At 34.2% G+C, this 18,785-nt stretch overlaps 1 protein-coding gene across 2 annotated transcripts in view; it reads left to right on the top strand.

Annotated features, from left to right (window-relative positions):
- LOC125650526 (lysine-specific demethylase 2A-like) overlaps window positions 1-18,785 on the top strand; it is a 54,580-nt gene that overhangs the window by 5,781 nt on the left and 30,014 nt on the right. For both annotated transcript variants that reach the window (XM_048878903.2, XM_056153558.1), the window contains exons 2-6: window positions 8,581-8,719; window positions 12,126-12,204; window positions 12,717-12,763; window positions 14,574-14,746; window positions 18,233-18,339. In XM_048878903.2, coding sequence (XP_048734860.2) covers window positions 8,581-8,719; window positions 12,126-12,204; window positions 12,717-12,763; window positions 14,574-14,746; window positions 18,233-18,339 — 545 coding nt within the window. The remainder of the gene's footprint in view (window positions 1-8,580; window positions 8,720-12,125; window positions 12,205-12,716; window positions 12,764-14,573; window positions 14,747-18,232; window positions 18,340-18,785) is intronic.

Here is an 18,785-nt window from a genome sequence, read left to right as displayed (position 1 = left end):
GCATGCATGCGCTGTTCCAAAATGTTTCCGCGTTGTGAGGTGTTGAAGTCGTTGTAAGAAAGAAATTGTTGTAAGAAATAAAAAAGTAAAACGTTTAATTCAACTAAAAAGCTCAAAATCGGGGGAGGGGGGAGGGGCATTTTTAAAATAAGCACTATGAAGCAAGTTTATATCTTATTTTGAATGTGAAAATAACTTTCAGTTTGCGTGTAAATTAAATGTCGGTAAAAAGTGGAAACATCCCCCCCCCCATCCCCCGAGTCTACGTGTCCAGTTTGATATTGACGGGTTGTATCAGAATGATGTATTTATTTAGTTTGCGCTATGAATGCTGATTTCCCATGCACAGTCCAACTACACTACACACACACATGGAAGAGGGTCAACGTGTCCATCCGTCACCATGTTTATGTACATGTGTAAAGTTATTGTTCTCGGAAAGCACACGATAATTTTTTGTTGTTGATTGTCACGTATCCTTCAGTTATTTATGAATTTGTTTGTAACACCTATTTTGATTAATTTTGATGATAATTAAATTATAAGTTATCAATTTTATTTGTTTTATTAACAAAACACGAAGTGTAAAACAGTCTTCTTTTTTTTTTTTAGGATTGCGGAACAGTTTATGAAATAGTTTTTAAAAGGCATATACACACCACCAGACGTCTTTTCTTCTTTTGATGACGTAATTTATGTATTACAGAATAATGGACGCGGCATTTCTTTGAAATCTGCAATAATGGTGGTAGAATACTTTCGGTCCGCTAATAATTTTGGCAAGGTATAATCTGGAGGCTCGGTTATATATACAAGCACGTTACTAAATGATTATTGACCATTTAAGCCATAATTGCATTGTCCCCTGAGAACGTTTGAACTATAACATGCACTATAGGGGCGAATTAGTTCCACGTGAACTGTTTTTAGTTTTGAACTTGTTCGTCAATTTAAACTTTTTATTTACAACTAAGCACGCTTGGTGTTGTGCTTAGAAAATCATTAACATTAATGAGTTTAAAGCCATGTCATTTATTTTTAACTGTTTTATGTATATCGTATTTGCCATCCTAGCTGAAGAAATCAAAGTAATTTGGTACCATTTAACTAGTGCCTTTTATTTTCTGCGAATGCAATGTAACATTTATTCCTACGTTTGTACATAGTAATCTTATATTTTGCATTTATTTTATTTTGAATAGTCGCTGTTGTGAAGCACTAGTAAGAGCTAGTAACACAGACACAGAACTCGCCCACCCTTCACATATAGACATACCCCTTTAAGGGCTATATGGAGTTTAATGTTTATATACAGTGGAGACAATGCTGGCAGAACATTGCACGGAAGTCCTTAGATTTGTGTCAATTAATCAGCTATTTTACGTACGAATAAAGTACATTCCGTATTTTTTTATCACTTGCATTCTTTGAAGTTTTAAGAATATATATGTATATGAGGATACAAATTTCATTTTTGAAGTAGGGATAGTTCGGGCGTCGGTAGGGCGTCGGAACATTATAAAGTCAAAGGGTATCATTGATAAAATCTGCTAAATTTTATCTATGAAGTTTTAATTATTATTTTAAAGATGATAAGAATTGAAAGAATACCATTACCGTGGTTTATATAGTAGCTTTGATTTCTTGACATTCGGTGCTCTGTTAAATACACGTAATATTTTATGGTCAATTTTAAAAATTTAAACGTGTTCGAACTTTTGGGACTTTTAAATGAAAATATGAAGAAAAAATAGCTGAAGTGTCATAGTTACATGTCAATATAAGACTGCCTAAGCAGCCGGGCTGAAGAAGAAAGAAATATCCAACTTCCATAGTTGAAAAAAATGTCAGGTTTGAAATTTTGACGACGATAAAACTTTTTACAAGACCTTTTAACTACTGTTTTTGAGTTCCCATATTTTGCTGCAGTCGTTTTTGCAGACCTCTGACTGCTTATCAAAGATTATATTGCCATTTTTATACCACTGTACGTACTCCGAAAATTTAGTTCGGAAATTTGGAAGTTTTGCTTCCGTTTACTCTAAGAACGATTAGACCGGTGGGTATTTTATGTAAAGGGTACTCTGTAAATGTTGTATCATATGAATAACACAAAAATCTGTGTCTGATTATAATTTACATGTATTCAACAAATACTAGTAATCGGATTTGTTTGAAACTTAATGAAAAACGATACCGGGTAAATTCTCTGTTGTATACGGTAACAAGTACTTTATCATAGAGAGAGAGAGTTACCGCCAAATTCAGTTATGCAAAATACATCTAATTATTTATACATTGTTCAGCTTATTTGAGCCGAATTATTTACTCTTTAACGAGCTTTTTTTTTTTTTTTTTTTTTTTTTATCAAAATGGGTCTGTTGTCGTGATTGTCAATTTTTCACATTTTCATCTTCTTCTCCAGAACCAATTTTAATAATATTTGGCACAAATCGTCTTTGGGTGAAGATAATTCAAGTTTGTTTAAATGAAAGGCCATGTCTTCTTCAAAGGGGAGATAATTTAAAATAGGCAAAAATCGGGCGCGTTCATTCACAAATCGTCTCCAACGAGTACCAATGGGCCGTAAAAGTTTTGATTTACATGAAAGCTCACTGACATAGTGTAAGATTCAAGTTTGTTCAAATCATGGGGGGCCGGGGGGATGGTGTGAAGCCACTATAGGGGATCTTTATAAGTAGATATATAGGTAAAATCTTCTCAATAACAGCAGGGCCATGATTAGTCATATTGATATGAAAGCATTTTCAGGTAGTGCAAATTCAAGTTTGTTCAATTCAGGGGCCCAGGAGGTAGGGTTGTGCCACAATAGGAAATCAATGAGAATGTTCGGGAAATTGATTTAAATTTTTATTTCAAGAATAGCAGAGCCACACTAAATCATATCAAATGCAATCATTCCTAAATTGTGTGGATTCAAGTTGTTTTTTTTAATGCCCCTGCGACGTTGGGGTGGGGGGCAATATTGTTTTTGTCCTGTCTGTCTATCTCTCCATCTGAATCTTTTATATTGCTCATAACTTTTGTATGGTGAGTGATAGGATTCTTTTGCATTCCTTGTGACAAGACATTTCTTGTGGTACCAATGTTTTGAACTTTGTGACCTTGATCTTGGTGTTTGACCTACTTTAAAGAAAATCTTACTAACGCAGTACCTCCTGATCTATTTCATATTTTGTATATAGATTTCTGATGACAAGGCCTTATATTCCATACCATTTTTTTTGGTGACCGTGTATCATGGTTATGTTCAATGTGATCCATTGGGGCAACAGTATGGTGTTAAAATTTTTGAAGGAAATAAAGTTTGAAAAAAATATCTTTTAAAAATCACAACTTAATAGTAGGGCCAGTGTGACTCAGGTGAGCGATGTGGTCCATGGACCTCTTATTTGTTTATTACGTCTCCAGTTTAAAGACTCATTGTTTTTGCTCAGTTCTTATTATCCCCTTACAATTTATTTCGATAGGGTTTATAGTAACGGAACCGTTCGTGTGTGGTATGTATGTGTGTGTGGTTTGATGATTCACAGGTAGCTATGTTATCAATAGAGGAAGAACCCTATTGATTTAGGGGGTCAAAGTTCAAGGTCACTTTGGGACTAGAAAAAGCCTGTTGACACATTACAGGCCGTATTTTTTACTCGATTGAATTGAAACTTCACATGTAGCTTTGAAATCAAGAGAGGAAGAACCCTATTGACATTGGGATCAAAAGGTCAAGGTCAATGCTGGACTTCACAGGAAAAGCTTGTAGATACTCATTCAGTGATAGCAAGGGGATGTGCCCCGCCTTGCGGAGCTCTTGTTATTATGATTTTCTCCTTCCTCGCAGCTAATCGGAAAATGGTTAGGTGAAAGTTCACAATATTTTGTAGTATGGTAGGCTATGTTCGTAGATGATCCTAAGCATTAAAGTTTTGCAATATGTGGGAGGAAAAGTATCAAAAGGGAGTTAAGTCGGTATATTTTGGGGGTATCTAAGGGGGTGCAGTCATACGTTAAATTTCTTAATAAAACTTTAGTGTATAGGGAAACTTTGCTGTTCAAAAACGTGAACTTGAAATTCTGAAAATGCGTCAAATTAACGTTTTCCAATCGGACTTAGATTTCTCGAAAAATTCTCAGACTTTGAGTTTTCTTTTATTTGAGCTGTCAAAATTTGAGTAAAATTTTCAATTAAAGTTTTCCCCCTGAGAAATCCAGGCCTGAACGAAATTTGGTAGATAGTGGTATATAGTGGGAGTTGAGGATGGCGAATATGGTAGTAAACTCCTTCAAAATGGCCGACGAATACGCGTCAAATTTTTCAATGTTTGATCTCTACAAAAATTTGGTATGTTGCAGTTGAGGTGGAGGAATGAAATGGTGAATTGAAAAAAAATTTAAGTGGTCGATGTTGTCTGGTCTCAACAAAGGGGTATAGTTGACGATGACGATTAAAATGGGGACATGAAAATTCACGAAATGGTGGAAATTTTCAAAATGACGTCGAAAACGCGTCAATGTTTTAATGTTGTCCGATCTAAACAAAAAATGATATGTAGGCCAGGAGTAGATGAGGAAGGCCGATAAAATGGGGACCAGTGGCCACCAAAGTTTCTGAATAAAAGAAGAAAACATTAATTTTTATGGTAACCATATTTTTCTCCCCAAGGGGTTCTGCAAATGTTTTTAAAGGCATTTCCAGCAATGATGCAGTGAGGGGAAGCCCTGCCCAATGCGTCAATTTTTCAACCTTTTCCATTCCTATCGAAATTTGTTGAGGATGGCGCATAAAATGAAAACTCAAAATTATCAAATTGGTCGAATTTTTCAAAATTTCCACTGAAAACGCATCAATTTTTCAATGTTGTCTGATCTCAATTTTTTTTTGCTAGTTGAGGATTGGCGAATAAAAGTAAATTCGAAATTTTGAAAATGGCCGTCAAAAAAGTGTCAATTAAAACTTGTATCTATAGGGAAATCCCTGTCCATACTTTTTAAGTGGTTTCTGAAAATGCCTTTGACAGACTTTCCATGATTTTACATGTCCTAGGGAATACAATCAAAATGATCAAAAATGTATAATATTTTTTAAGCTTTGAAAGGTTGCATTTCATAACAGGTGTTTGAAACTTATAATTTTCGGTTGTTTGTACCTGTTGATATGCAAAATATAATATCTCATTAACTAATGGCATTCTTAAAGGTTTTTTAAATCTTTGTTACACCTAATACACTTGTACTGAAAGGGTTCCTTTCATTTTAAGGGATATCGGAGGAATGAACTTTCAGGGTTTTGCAAGAGGAGTGCAAGTCTAAAAACAATATGTTGTCTGATTATTTGCGGAAAGTGAATTTTAAAAAAAAATTAATTCTTTTTAGATAGGGATTCAATTCGTGTTCGTTTGGAAGACTTTCGTAACAACATCCTGTAACAATCATTACTTGTGTGGGGTTTAATTTTTTTTGTATTATTGTTTGTTATATGGACGTTGTATGACTATATGCTTTTGTATTAATGTAAGGAAGGAATTAAGCATTGTTAATTTTGTATTGTTGTTTGTTATATGGACGTTGTATGATTATGTGTATTAATGGAAGGAAGGAATTTAGCATTGTTAATTTTTAACATCAGGAACATGTATAAAGGATAGCAACACATTGATGTCTGTAAAATTGTCCTGGGAAAAGTTCAAAACAGGAAATAGCTATTCCGGGCAACAACGATCGTGCTTTTACTTCCGCGTGCAATTGAAATTTGATGTTGCTGCATGTAGAAAGCACAAAGGAACTAACGAGGAAGAAAAAACCCACCACATGATAACCATGATTGTGAAAACATTGCCACATCATGTTAATTATACTGGGTTGGATGCAGAAAATTTTCAAAGGGACCCATAGTTGTACCTTTTGCGCCCTAAACAAGGGAAATGGAAGACCCCAAAATGTTTTGTTACAAATGTTGAATTAAGGCTGCACCGTTCATAACTCCCTTCAGATTCGTCACTGATATTCATGTTTCTCTCGTCAGTCAGTAGCGTCGGGATCATGTTTAGTTATAAGTGCACGGGTAAAGTGCGCTCAGAGTGGGAACAAAGTTCGACTTGCATCCGGGCGTCTGTGTCTGCGGAATAAGTTTTACTTTCAAAATTCAAGTAATTCATTTGAAGACAACATTTTACTGTTGACGAATCAGTAATGAGTAAAAAAAATATATCAGTAATTAAGATGATACGGACTTCTTTTCAAACTCTTGCTTTTTAAAGACAGCAAAAACGTGAATGATCATGCATTTCTCACACAAGTTTTGAATTGAATTATTGACACGTAGTTCATAAGTAATGGCCCTGTGCGTGTTTATGACAGACAGGATGTATGTTTTTAGAATTATCTATCATGCATAAATTATTTATGATATAAATTTTGCTTGTATATAAATGATCTTGGTTGCTTTCGTCAAACTTTTTGTGATCACCGAATTGTTTTTCCAGAATGTCTTGTACATTGAACAAGACGGTCCGAACATGTTGCGGAAAAGTAAAAATCAAAATACCATCTACACTAGATAATTAAGTAATCAATTTATAACAATGCTGATGTAGATCAATTGCATGATTATCCTCGGTATCAACAGGACAAACACAATTTTGGGTGAATGGACTTGGGGCAAAACATGGTTTAGGGCAAACAAATCCCAATTCATGTCACTTGATTAATATCTTGTTCTAGTCTTAAATTGTTCAATATTAGAATATTTGAACTTGAAGAAAGGTAATTAAAGATGTAACATTGATTAAGGTGCTTTTGCTCAATATGTTACAAACATGATATTTATATGGTTTAAACGGGCTGAATTGTCCAACATGTTGAATTTGTATGGGTAGGTGATCCTGCCATTTTTTTGAAAGATCAATATTGGTTCACTTCACTCTATAACTGTTCAATAAAGGCAAAGGTCATTTTTCTCAACGCAGTGTGATTTTGGTGGCCCAGTGCAACAAAAGAAATTTATTGTTTTATCTTACAAAGTTCTGCATTCACCAAAGCAACAAAGGCCAAACCTTTTTCATGGCTCCTTGGGTCAGTAGTCTGGTTCCAGAGTGGGACTATACTTAGTGAAAATGCAGGTACGGGGACCCTTGGTGGCTTTCAAAACTCCTAATTTTTTTAAGTGAAATGGTCCCAATTTTTTTGTTGTCTATATATCTAAGCAAATTTATTCTTGATCTCTTGAACTTCTTGTTCTCTTTGTGGTGAACTTTAGGTCCTTTGAAACATATTTGATTGTTTTTTACTGTAGTGTATACATGTCATCATTAAAGCATATAATTATTTCTGTTTGTTACCTGTGAAATTGGGAATGGCTGGGGCTAGTGTGCAGGTGTTGATTAGACGTTTACATTGGTGACTCATCGCCTGTGCTACTTTTGGGGGTAGATAATTGTTTAAATGCTCAGTTGTTCTTGGTTTTGGGGTAGGAATAACCAGCATGTTGAAAAGAAATCATTTCTTTTTAGTTGTAATTTATTCATTTATGCAAGAGATGCATTCATTATTTGAAAGGTCGCCAAAATGTAATCTATACAAGCACCTACCTGATAGTTTTTATCTTCAGTACTATTTAAGAAAATGTTTACCAGATAATTTTGCTACAATACTGAGTAAATTTAGAACGCCTTCACGTGAACTAGTAATAGAAAAAGGTTGATGCTCAAACATAACAGTCTCCAAAGAAAATGTCAGAAATGTGATTCAAACGAAATTGAAGTTGAAAACCATTTTATTCTGTCATGTCCTTATTATTCTGATTTACAATAAATATGCATCAAACAATATTATTTTACTCAACCATCCCTGTTTAAACTTGTGCAACTTTTTTCAATAAGAAGCAGATAAACATGTAATTTAGTAAGGTTTTTGATTGAGGCACTGAGCCTATGAAACTTATAATGATATTATATGTTTGTCCATCCTGCATATTTGGTGACATAAGTATTTGTACATGATTACACTCACTAGTATATTGTTACTTGATTGTCATATAATTGTACTATACCAATCAGATGTCTCTCCAGGTTTCAATAAACTAAACTTGGTTTTGGGGTGGGTTTTGTTTAATTGTACAATTTTAATGACAACCCAATAGCTGTATGATGCCTTGTAATTTTGAAAAGTTTTTCTTGACTGGACAATGCCACAATAATTTGAAAATATATAGAGGGATGCCAAGGAATGGAAAACTTGAAAGAGCAAAACAATCCCAAGATGTTGTGGTTACTATAATATCTGAATCATAATGGTTAGACTTTCAATTTCCAGATTTAATTCAACCTTCGAACTCTTCATCTCTTTGAAGTTTGATCAAGGTCCCTTGAACTTTTGAGTTATCGAGAGTAACCAGTGATTAAATCTTTAAAAAATATTTTGACTCCTTATTATCAATCACAAAAACTGAATGTGTATTGATGATGAGCTTTGTAAAATTTAAATAAATGATATGTGTAAGCTAGTCAAGGTCCACCGATACTGATCAGTGTGTTCCTGTAATTTGATAAATGATTTGATATATTACAGAGAGTGAAAGAGAGAAAGACTTACACAGATGTTGACTTAGATGATGATGACATTGATGGCAAAAGAAGTTACTCACTGGAAGAAAAACTCAGATCCAACAAATACGCAAGAAAGTATGTCAAGGAACTCAAAGGGGAAGGTAAGTTGAACTTAGACAAGATCTGGGATATTGGATCTGGAGATATGTATCACTTCCCTAGATAACTATATGCAATTTTTACCCACTGTATTAGACATAATTGAATAATGGAAGTCAAAACTAAGATTTCATTCCATGAAATGTACTAATTATACCCCCGCAACAAGTTGTGGGGAGGTATACTGGAATCGGGTTGTTCGTCTGTCTGTCCGTCTGTAGACGCAATGGTTTCCGGGCTCTAAAGCATTATCCTCTCCACCTACCGTCACCATATCATATATATGGACTACCCATGGGATGAAGATGTTCCCTATCGATTTTGGGGTCAAAAGGTCAAGTGCACTGGACATTGAAGTAGCAATATGGTTTCCGGGCTCTAAAGGGTTATCCTTTCCACCTACAGTCACCATATCATACATATGGACTACCCATGGGATGAAGATGTTCCCTATAGATTTTGGGGTCAAAGGTCAAGTGCACTGGACATTGAAGTAGCAATATGGTTTCCGGGCTCTAAAGTGTTATCCTTTCCACCTACAGTCACCATATCAAATATATGGACTACCCATGGGATGAAGATGCTCCCTATCGATTTTGGGGTCAAAAGTTCAAAGGTCAAGCGCACTGGACATTGAAGTAGCAATATGGTTTCCGGGCTCTAAAGCGTTATCCTTTCCACCTACAGTCACCATATCATACATATGGACTACCCATGGGATGAAGATGCTCCCTATCGATTTTGGGGTCAAAAGGTCAAAGGTCATGCGCACTGGACATCGAAGTAGCAATATGGTTCGGTTTGTCATGCCATTTGTTTTTTACACTCAGAAAAGAGGTAGTTTATACCTATTACCAACACCCTTTGGGAGATTGGGGTAAGTGGGGGGTATTCTTAGTGAGCATTGCTCACAGAACCTCTTGTTTTACTTCTGTAAACATAAATTCGGTGTCTTATTTTCATCATTTTTGAAAAAAAAAGTTTGTTTGTAGTAAGTGTCTTTCACCAATTACTTTCCCTCATATGAATTACACTAGGATTATGGTTTTCCTAAGGAATTTTCTGGAAAATGTATATATGTTTTATTTAAAATGTTTAATAAAAGATGTGAAGATATGAAATTGAAATTTGGTAAGTTGTTAGAAAACATCTTCAGGTGTATATTCATACTGTTTTCAAGGTAATCATGATTAATATTGCAGGTAAATCAGGTATGAAAGAGCAATGAGCAGGTAAAATCTTAATTTTTATACCCTCCTTTGAAAAAGAGGAGGCATATTGTTTTGCACCTGTCAGTTAGGCAGTAGACCGAGTCTTGTCTACTCAATATCTTGAGAACCCTTGCCTTCACAGACATCAGATTTGGTACCCTGGAACATCTTTTAAAGGAGTAGATGAATCTCATTAATTTTGAGGTCAAAGGTCAAGGGTCAATCTGGACATAGGAAGATACTGACCGCTCAATATCTTGAGAACCCTTTCCTTGACAGACATCTAATATGGTACACTGGTTGTAAGGAGTAGATGACCCCTATTGATAATGAGGTCACATGGTCAAAGGTCAAGAGTCATTCAACTCTGCACATAGGAAAATATTGACTTCTCAATATCTTGAGGACCCTTTCCTTGACAGACATCACACTTGGAGCTCTGGTACAATGTAAGGAGTAGATGAACCCTATTGAATTTGAGTTCATTTGGTCAAAGGTCAAGGGTCAAACTGGGCATAGCAATAAGTTGTCTTCTATAGTTTGACAATCATTTGCTTGATAGACACCAAACTTGGTACATTGGTACACCCTAAGAAGTAGATGACCTCTATTGATTTTTAGGTTACATGATCAAAGGTCAATCCACTCTGGACATAGGAAGATATTGTCCTTTCAATATCTTGAAATGTTTTGGCACTACTATCAATTAGATGATAGATTTGCATAACCCTTTTCAATTTTGCAATAGTGGGTATACATGTTTCTGAAACATTTCTTGTTAAAATAGATTTATTCAAAACTTCAATAATGACATGAAGTTTGAAAATGCTCTTTTACTCTTGGACATTGATAAAAATGAATCTTGAAAGCTAAGGACAATTTCATTTCATTTTTCAAACATAATTAACACCTTGTTTGATTTTTAAATGTCAATGACATTGTTGATTGTTATCAGTTGATGTTTATTTCAACTATTCAATCAGCAGCAGTTGGATGTCTAAATGTCCAATGGTGCTGTTTCACACATATAAATAATGAAAAATGAATCAGTTGGATATTGAGATATCCAGTAGTGTATGTTTCTCACGTATGATTAATAAGAAATGAATAAATATGACAACTAGTAGAAATATTTATTTCCAAAACACACACACACAAAATTAATAATAATAAATTAAGAATTTTGACACATTCTAAATAGCTTCCTTCAGAATTTAAACTAGAACAGAATTTCAACAGAAACATCTCCCTTTTGAATTATGATAAATTTTAAATGACAGACATCACTTGTAGAAATGGTTTCACACTTTCTCTTTGAGCTTTGAATTGCATCACAAATTGAATAAATTGGACAGCCCATTTGGATTTCGACTCCGTTTTTCTGGCAAATCTTGATGTGGATAATCATTCTCATTCAATATTAGAAATATGTTCTGCAAAATGCCAGTATTCCTTTTCATCTGTTTTGACTGTCTGACTGAGACACCATAAGAATCCTATCAGTTTGTTTTACTAAATCATCTTCAGATATGTCACTATCGATATCCAACTTTAAGTCAAAATTCTGTTTTTCCCCCTTTCTGCTTCCACATTTAAAATCTCATTTTAAAAAACACTGTCAGTGAACTCTGGACCTCTCAAAATTTGCTTTGAGTAAAAAATATTTCTTCATCTGAATCTATGTCTGACAAGGAAGGAAATTATGTGAGCAACTGTTTCACAAGCTCGTCAGTCCATGAATGAAAGGAGTGTTCGGTTAAGCTTTTGTATAATGGTACTGTTGGATATTTGAATGGGATGGATGCTGTTGTGTTTCCATACAGTTAGATATGTGAATGGGCCAGTGCATCTTTGAGGTTCAGTGGGGGAATTTTTTCAAGCAAGATAAATAATTTGATAGTGTTAAATCGTTTTGAGAAATCATCCCCTTCTCGGGTCTTCAACCTCCAAAAAGGATGTTTTCTCTAAACTACTCAACACCATCTTGTTATTTATCCATTTCTGAGCTGTCCATTGAGGAGTTGTTGCATGTTACTCAGATGACAGTTAAGGCCCGTGGGCCTCTTGTTATTAATGTAAGACTGATTTGATATTGACAGGTTGCAGAGGTTTTTAAACTGGGCTGGAACAAGCTAGTCTGAATTATCAAGAATCTTGATTTGCATACCTAATGGGGCAACTTTTGTTTTTCCTTCAGAGTTTGGCCTGAAGTGTATCCAAGAACATGGACTTGAATTTCCTATTGTGTTCTATGAAAAAGCAGGTCTTGGTCTTAGGTGAGTATTTTAGCATAGTTTTAAGGTTACCTGATCCAACATTTTAGCTCATCGGAGTTGAAGGCTCAAGGAAATTATCCCAAATTTAATCTTTTGAAGAACAACAGATAATCATTTTGTCAGATAAGTATGCAGGTATCTTCATTTAGTGCAGATTTAAGTTAGTTAAACCATGAACCTGAGACCAGGGATAAATCACAATTTTATATAGGATTAGAAAGGAAATTTCTTTGAAAGAACAACAAGAGCAGAATTTGTCAAATTGCAGGTATTTCATGTTTTCTAGAGTTGAGTTAGAATCAGAAGGGTATTATTTGTTAAATTAATACGCAATTATTCTCATATAGAGTAGAGATTTGTTTACACCACGATTCCTGGGGCCAGGGTGGGACCACAATTAAGGTTCAAAGCTTTACATATTAGGAATATCAGATGTAAGGAGAATTTCAGTATTTTCTTGAAAAATCACAAGGGCACAATTTATTGAATTTTAAATTTCTATTTTTTTGTAGAGTTCCGAGTGAAAATTTTAAAGTATGTGATGTCAAGCAGTGTGTAGGTAAGATAACTTATGTTGACATTTAGAATGAAGTTTGTTTTTATTGAAATTTGTAGTGTTTAGGTAACCCAAGCAATTTATCAGATTTTTGTCTTCCATCTTTAAAATTGTTAAAGCTTTGCATTCATTAAGTCTGTTTTTCACCACTCAGATTAAACTCTTCAGTACATAGTGCTGTATTGATGATTTGAGGAAAGGGGGCATATTTATTACAAACATCTGTTATTCAATCTGTAATTAGATATTGATATAATTAGTGTTCTTTAGAAACTCTTAATTCACATGACATTTGTGTTTAACTGCTAATATTTATCCATGTTTCAATCATTAATAACCACATTAAACCAGTGTGTTTTATGTAATATTTATCCATGTTTCAATCATTAATAACCACATTAAACCAGTGTGTTTTATGTAATATTTATCCATGTTTCAATCATTAATAACCACATTAAACCAGTGTGTTTTATGTAATATTTATCCATGTTTCAATCATTAATAACCACATTAAACCAGTATGTTTTATGTAATTGCATACATATATGTTCAGGCCATTTTTCCCTTGACAACTTTGCAATATTAAATGATTGGAATATAAATAAAAACTCTGAACCTAAGGAATGTTTGTGTCCAGCAGTGCTGATGAATTCAAATAATAATAGTGTAACCATCCAAGCATAAAGCCCATTCTTTACCTGGGAATTGATCATAAGATGTAATCTAATTGATGTGATTTATGCACAACATTTTGATATAGAAGATTAGATTGAAAGTAAATAGTTTTTGTTTTGATATGACAGTAATAGATGCAAAATAAATTCATGTGTAAATTGTTTGATAAACATTGGTGTTAAAAATTGGCAATAGTTAGGTAGTGTGTACTGGTGTCACCAAATTAATTGACTTTGAAGAATTTAGGTTGCTGATTAATTGTGGAGGAAAATGTACATGTAACAAAAACCAAGGAGGGATTAAGATCAGTTAATTTCTGATTTATATTTTTGCTGACCGTAAGCATTTGTTCATGATTTATACTACTGATCAACTTCATCCACTACCAGTCAACTTTGAAAAATTAGCTACAACCAATTGGGAGATACATGATTTATAAGTAACGAAGTACAACAGAATGAATTTCTTCTCTTTTTTTTTCTTTCTTACTTTTCAATTTACAGCTGAACTGTCATATACTAGGTATCGTACTAGTTTTTGATAGGCTTACCACAACTTTGCAACAGATAGGGTGGACAAAACATTAAAGTTGGAGAAAACACTCAGTTTGTTTTGAAAGAGATTTATTTTTAATCAGTTATTAAATAAATGTTGATTTCATGTGATTGGTGTGTACATCTGTCAGACAATATTTACACTAGTATCATGGGAGTTATAACTCTGGTGACCTGAACTTAGACCTGAAAAGAGAATGAGGTCCTTTTAGTCCTATGGATTTGCCCCCCCCCCCCCCCCCCCCCCCGGATATATTTCTTAATTCCTGGTGGAAACTGCATTTTTAAAATGTACAAGTTTTGATTTAACACCTTTCGCAGGATTGATGACACATTGTAGAAAATTTTGGTGATTCCAGGTCATTTAAGTAATTGGGGAGCCAGTTAAGAAAATGTATTGCTTTAGCATTACTGTCAGAATGCTTGTTGAAATTAATGTCCTAAAGTAAATTTGTTTCAGTGATTGATTTACAAACAAGAAGTGTAATGTTATGTGGTATATTCTACACTTGATTGTTTATATTCAGGGAGTAGGAGGATGTTGGATGTGATGGATAATTCTACACTTGATTGTTTATATTCAGGGAGTAGGCGGATGTTGGATGTGATGGATGTCAACACTCAGAAAGGGATGGAGATGTCAATGCGTGAATGGGTCCAGTATTATGAAAATCCAGAGAGACAGAAGCTTCTCAATGTCATCAGTCTGGAGTTCAGTCACACCAAACTGGAGAACTACGTGGAATCGCCCAGCTTTGTAGGGAATAGTTCTGTCCTTATATCTCTGTTATCTGTCAGTACCCAGTAGGTCAGATAAAAACAGTGCTTAGGAGGCTAGGATCATCAAACTTTCTACACATTTTCCCAATGATTAGAGGAAGAAGCCTATTGGTTTTAAGTCATAGATTGAAGGTCAAGGTCAAACTTAAAATTTGCTAATTCTTTAGGCATAAAAAGATATATAGTTTTAATAATGCTAAGATAAGCAAGATTAGAGGAAAAAGTCTGTTGTTTTTCAAGGACATATGTGTCAATGGTCAAGATCAAATCTATAGATACAGAACAAATATAAGGCTAGGATAATCAAACTGGATCAGACGTATCCATACAATAAATGACCACATGCAGTGTTATCTATGTCATCATTTTACAATAAAATACACAATTGGTGTTTTAGAATGAACATGATTGCAATATAACATATCCAATCTGCCAGGTGTACTAATTGTAATGCAAACTCCGGTGATCCCGACAAGAAGAAGGATAAAATTAATTAACGAAGGTTAAAATCATAATTAGCTGTACTTGAGACTATGCTTTGAATGCAAAAAAAGTTCTTGGTCTGATCATGTTATTTAAGCAGGATTGACTGGTTATTCATTTTAGTGATTTAATTTAAAAGAATCTAATCTATTAATGAATGCTGATGTTGAGACAACATTTAGCAATGAATTGTCGGCATTGCAGACCTTCCAGCAATGATAGTTTTCCATCAGCTGATAAAGCAAATTTTGAAAGAATATTTGTCTTTAAGATAATCATACCATGTTACTCCCAAACTAATGAACTTGAGGTAATTCCCCATACCACATCTTAATATTGAAAAACCTACAGATTTCTATCAAAATTTGCATGTATTTTGTCGAGGATGTATATTGACCAAATTCCCCGAAGAAAAATATGTTTAGCGGCCTTTCCCAGAGTACAGCCACTTCTAAAGATAGAACACATCACTTTAAAACAAGCAGTGTTAATATACATACATTTTAAGGCACTGTCTTTATTTAAACAATAGAAATATGTTTCTTTCATATGAATTGAAGAAAATGTATTGCATTTGACTGTTTTCAATCATTTTTCATCTACAGAACCATGCTCTTGGTTTTAAAGTGATGAAAATGCACGTACAGTAGTCAAATTTTGACTAATCATAGCCTGCCATATCCGGAAAAATGTGTTTTCAAAACCCTACAAATGTTTTAAACATTTCAATATGTTTTACCTTTACACTTCAGCAATCATTTGACATAAGAAGTAGATAGGGTATCGGATAATTTGAGAGCCCAATGGCCCCCTCTAGGTTAAAAACCTTGAAAAAACGCATATTGGAAAATGGTGTCTAAAATTCCTATCTCTGCAAACATGTTTCATTCATCATTTACATTACTAAATTACCATTTCAAGAAATATTACAGGGTGGTTTTTGAAAAACAGTTTAAAACATTAAAGCTTCAAATAACTAAAAACCACTTTCATTGATTACCGTAAGCTTTAGGGATCGGGCTTGAAGTTAGAAAAATCCTAACTTTACTATGGCGCTTACTAAATCCATAGCCTACATCACATGAACACTGACGTGACGTCACAATAGATGAAAAAAATAAAATTATGTCGTCAGATCTAGTTGGAACAAAGTGATATAGATCAGAATGATTTTACATTTTTAACACTCATTCAGAGAATGCTGACCTATATGCTCAAGTTACAAATTTTGGGGAATTTGAATATTCTAAAACACCCTAATTCTGCATTCCTCGCCCCCTTGGTAATTTTTAGTTTTAACAATACGATACAGCCATGCGATGTGAGTGTTAAAGACATGTAACTACCGCGTACATTCTGAGACGTTTTAATAAAGACACCATTGAAGGTCATGTCTGGCCAGAAAAGTGTTTTAGATAAAAGAAAATTACATTACAACACCCATGATCCATACTGTACGTACAAGAACACAAACGTACAACACCTATATAGGCCTAGAGATAGGGCCTAAATATGTGACAAATCTATCAGCATATGATCTAAATTTAACACCCTGAAATCATTAGACACAACAGAGATATGCACATACATGTACATGTATGTATATGCACATTTATTATGGATTCGGAGGGCCTTGAAAGCGATTTTTGTCGTGTAAATAAATATGAAAATTTTGCAATGGGGGTTACAATGTCATGTAGCTTTCGATTTTGCATACATTTTATTTAGATCATGACGACATCGATCATATTCTTTCAGATTTAGATATTAAATCATAAGGAAAACATAACAAAAATATGTGACTGTCAGTAAATGTAGCACACAAAAATTTGCATTTTGTTGTATAGGAGATTCGATATTTCTACCCGTCATTAATGATCAGAAATCACATAAAAGAAATGGCCTAAAATAGATACATTGAAAGTTGGCAACACGATTTAACATCATAATCTGTAATATTTGCAGAAATCTTAAGGGAATTACTAAACGACTGTGTGTCATAACGCAATGTGTATGGAGAGTTTTTGACTTCGCGATGTATGTAACTATAAGCATTTTCTCTCCCGAGCATTGTTTTGTATAGAACCGGCTTGTTTGTATTATTGTGATTCGTATGTTGTTGTTTTTTAATTCTAAATTTTTGTTGTTTGCTTTCAAACAATCAGTCCTAATACGGTCTACAAAATTCACCAAAATGCCATCGGGTTCGTTGAACCTGTGATAACGTTCGTGACTCATGAATAATGTTTCTAACGCAACAAGTTGGGGGGGGGGGGGTATACTGGAATCGGGTTGTCCGTCTGTCTGTCCGTCCGTCTGTAGACGCAATGGTTTCCGGGCTCTAAAGCATTATCCTTTCCACCTACCATCACCATATCATATATATGGGATGAAGATGTTCCCTATCGATTTTGGGGTCAAAAGGACAAAGGTCACGTGCACTGGACATCGAAGTAGCAATATGGTTCGGTTTGTCATGCCATTTGTTTTTTACACTCAGAAAAGAGGTAGTTTATACCTATTACCAACACCCTTTGGGAGATTGGGGTAAGCGGGGGGTATTCTTAGTGAGCATTGCTCACAGTACCTCTTGTTTGACATGGTATGGGAAATTACCTTAAAAGGCCATTTGATCACAGACTGGAAAAGGGCACAATAAAACATTTTTAAAAAATTGTGATAAAACAATTTTTTGTTTATTTTGATTGAAGTCCTTTACCTAACAATCATCAAATGTCCTTGGCAGCTAGGATTAGAAGATAATCCGTTTAGGTCAATGTATCAAGTTCAGGGGTTTCTATTGTTTGTGTTATGTTTTCTGATGAATAAGTGGAGAATATTTGACCTGGTAGTCATCAAGTGTTGAAACTAGATCCTTTATTATAATGTAGCTTATTATATCATAAAATCACTGAAACAAAAATCTGTTTTTTTTTATAAGGATTTGAGTATTCACAAAACTTAATTCTTTTCATATCAGGTGAGACAGATAGATTGGGTGGACACTGTGTGGCCAAGGCATTTAAAGGAATGTCAAACGGAGTCAACCAATATTATAGAAAAGATGAAATATCCCAAAGTGCAGAAGTAAGATCTATTTAAAAATGTGTTTAGGTCAACTGAGTCATTCATTTGACCTATTAGGATCTGTATGTAACTTATATCTGATAGGAATTTTGTCCATCATCTACTTGTCTGTCACCAGTAAACTTTTCTTATTTTTGAGGTCTTAATATTTTATCCAAACGTGGTAAAAAGAATTGTTGGGTGCAGAGGTTTCAAGTTTTGTAAACCCTCTATTTCAAGGGACATAATGAAGAAACATTGAAAATAAGTGAAGGTTTGCTGTTTACACCCAGCATGTTATTTTTACTTAATCTGTATATTGTGTGATTCTGGGTTGATTTTTTGCTTGTTTTTTGTTTTGGTCCTTAAGGTAGTTCCATCCTCATGTGACTTATCAATATTAATGGTTAAAAGTGGAAAAACTTTATTAATTTCCACTCAATATAGTTTAATTCAATTAATAACCA

This window comes from Ostrea edulis, chromosome 1 (assembly GCF_947568905.1).
Source record: "Ostrea edulis chromosome 1, xbOstEdul1.1, whole genome shotgun sequence".
NCBI classification, from domain to species: domain Eukaryota; kingdom Metazoa; phylum Mollusca; class Bivalvia; order Ostreida; family Ostreidae; genus Ostrea; species Ostrea edulis.
The sequence above is the reverse complement of the archived record's forward strand: the minus strand, read 5'-3'. Positions and strand labels throughout refer to the sequence as shown.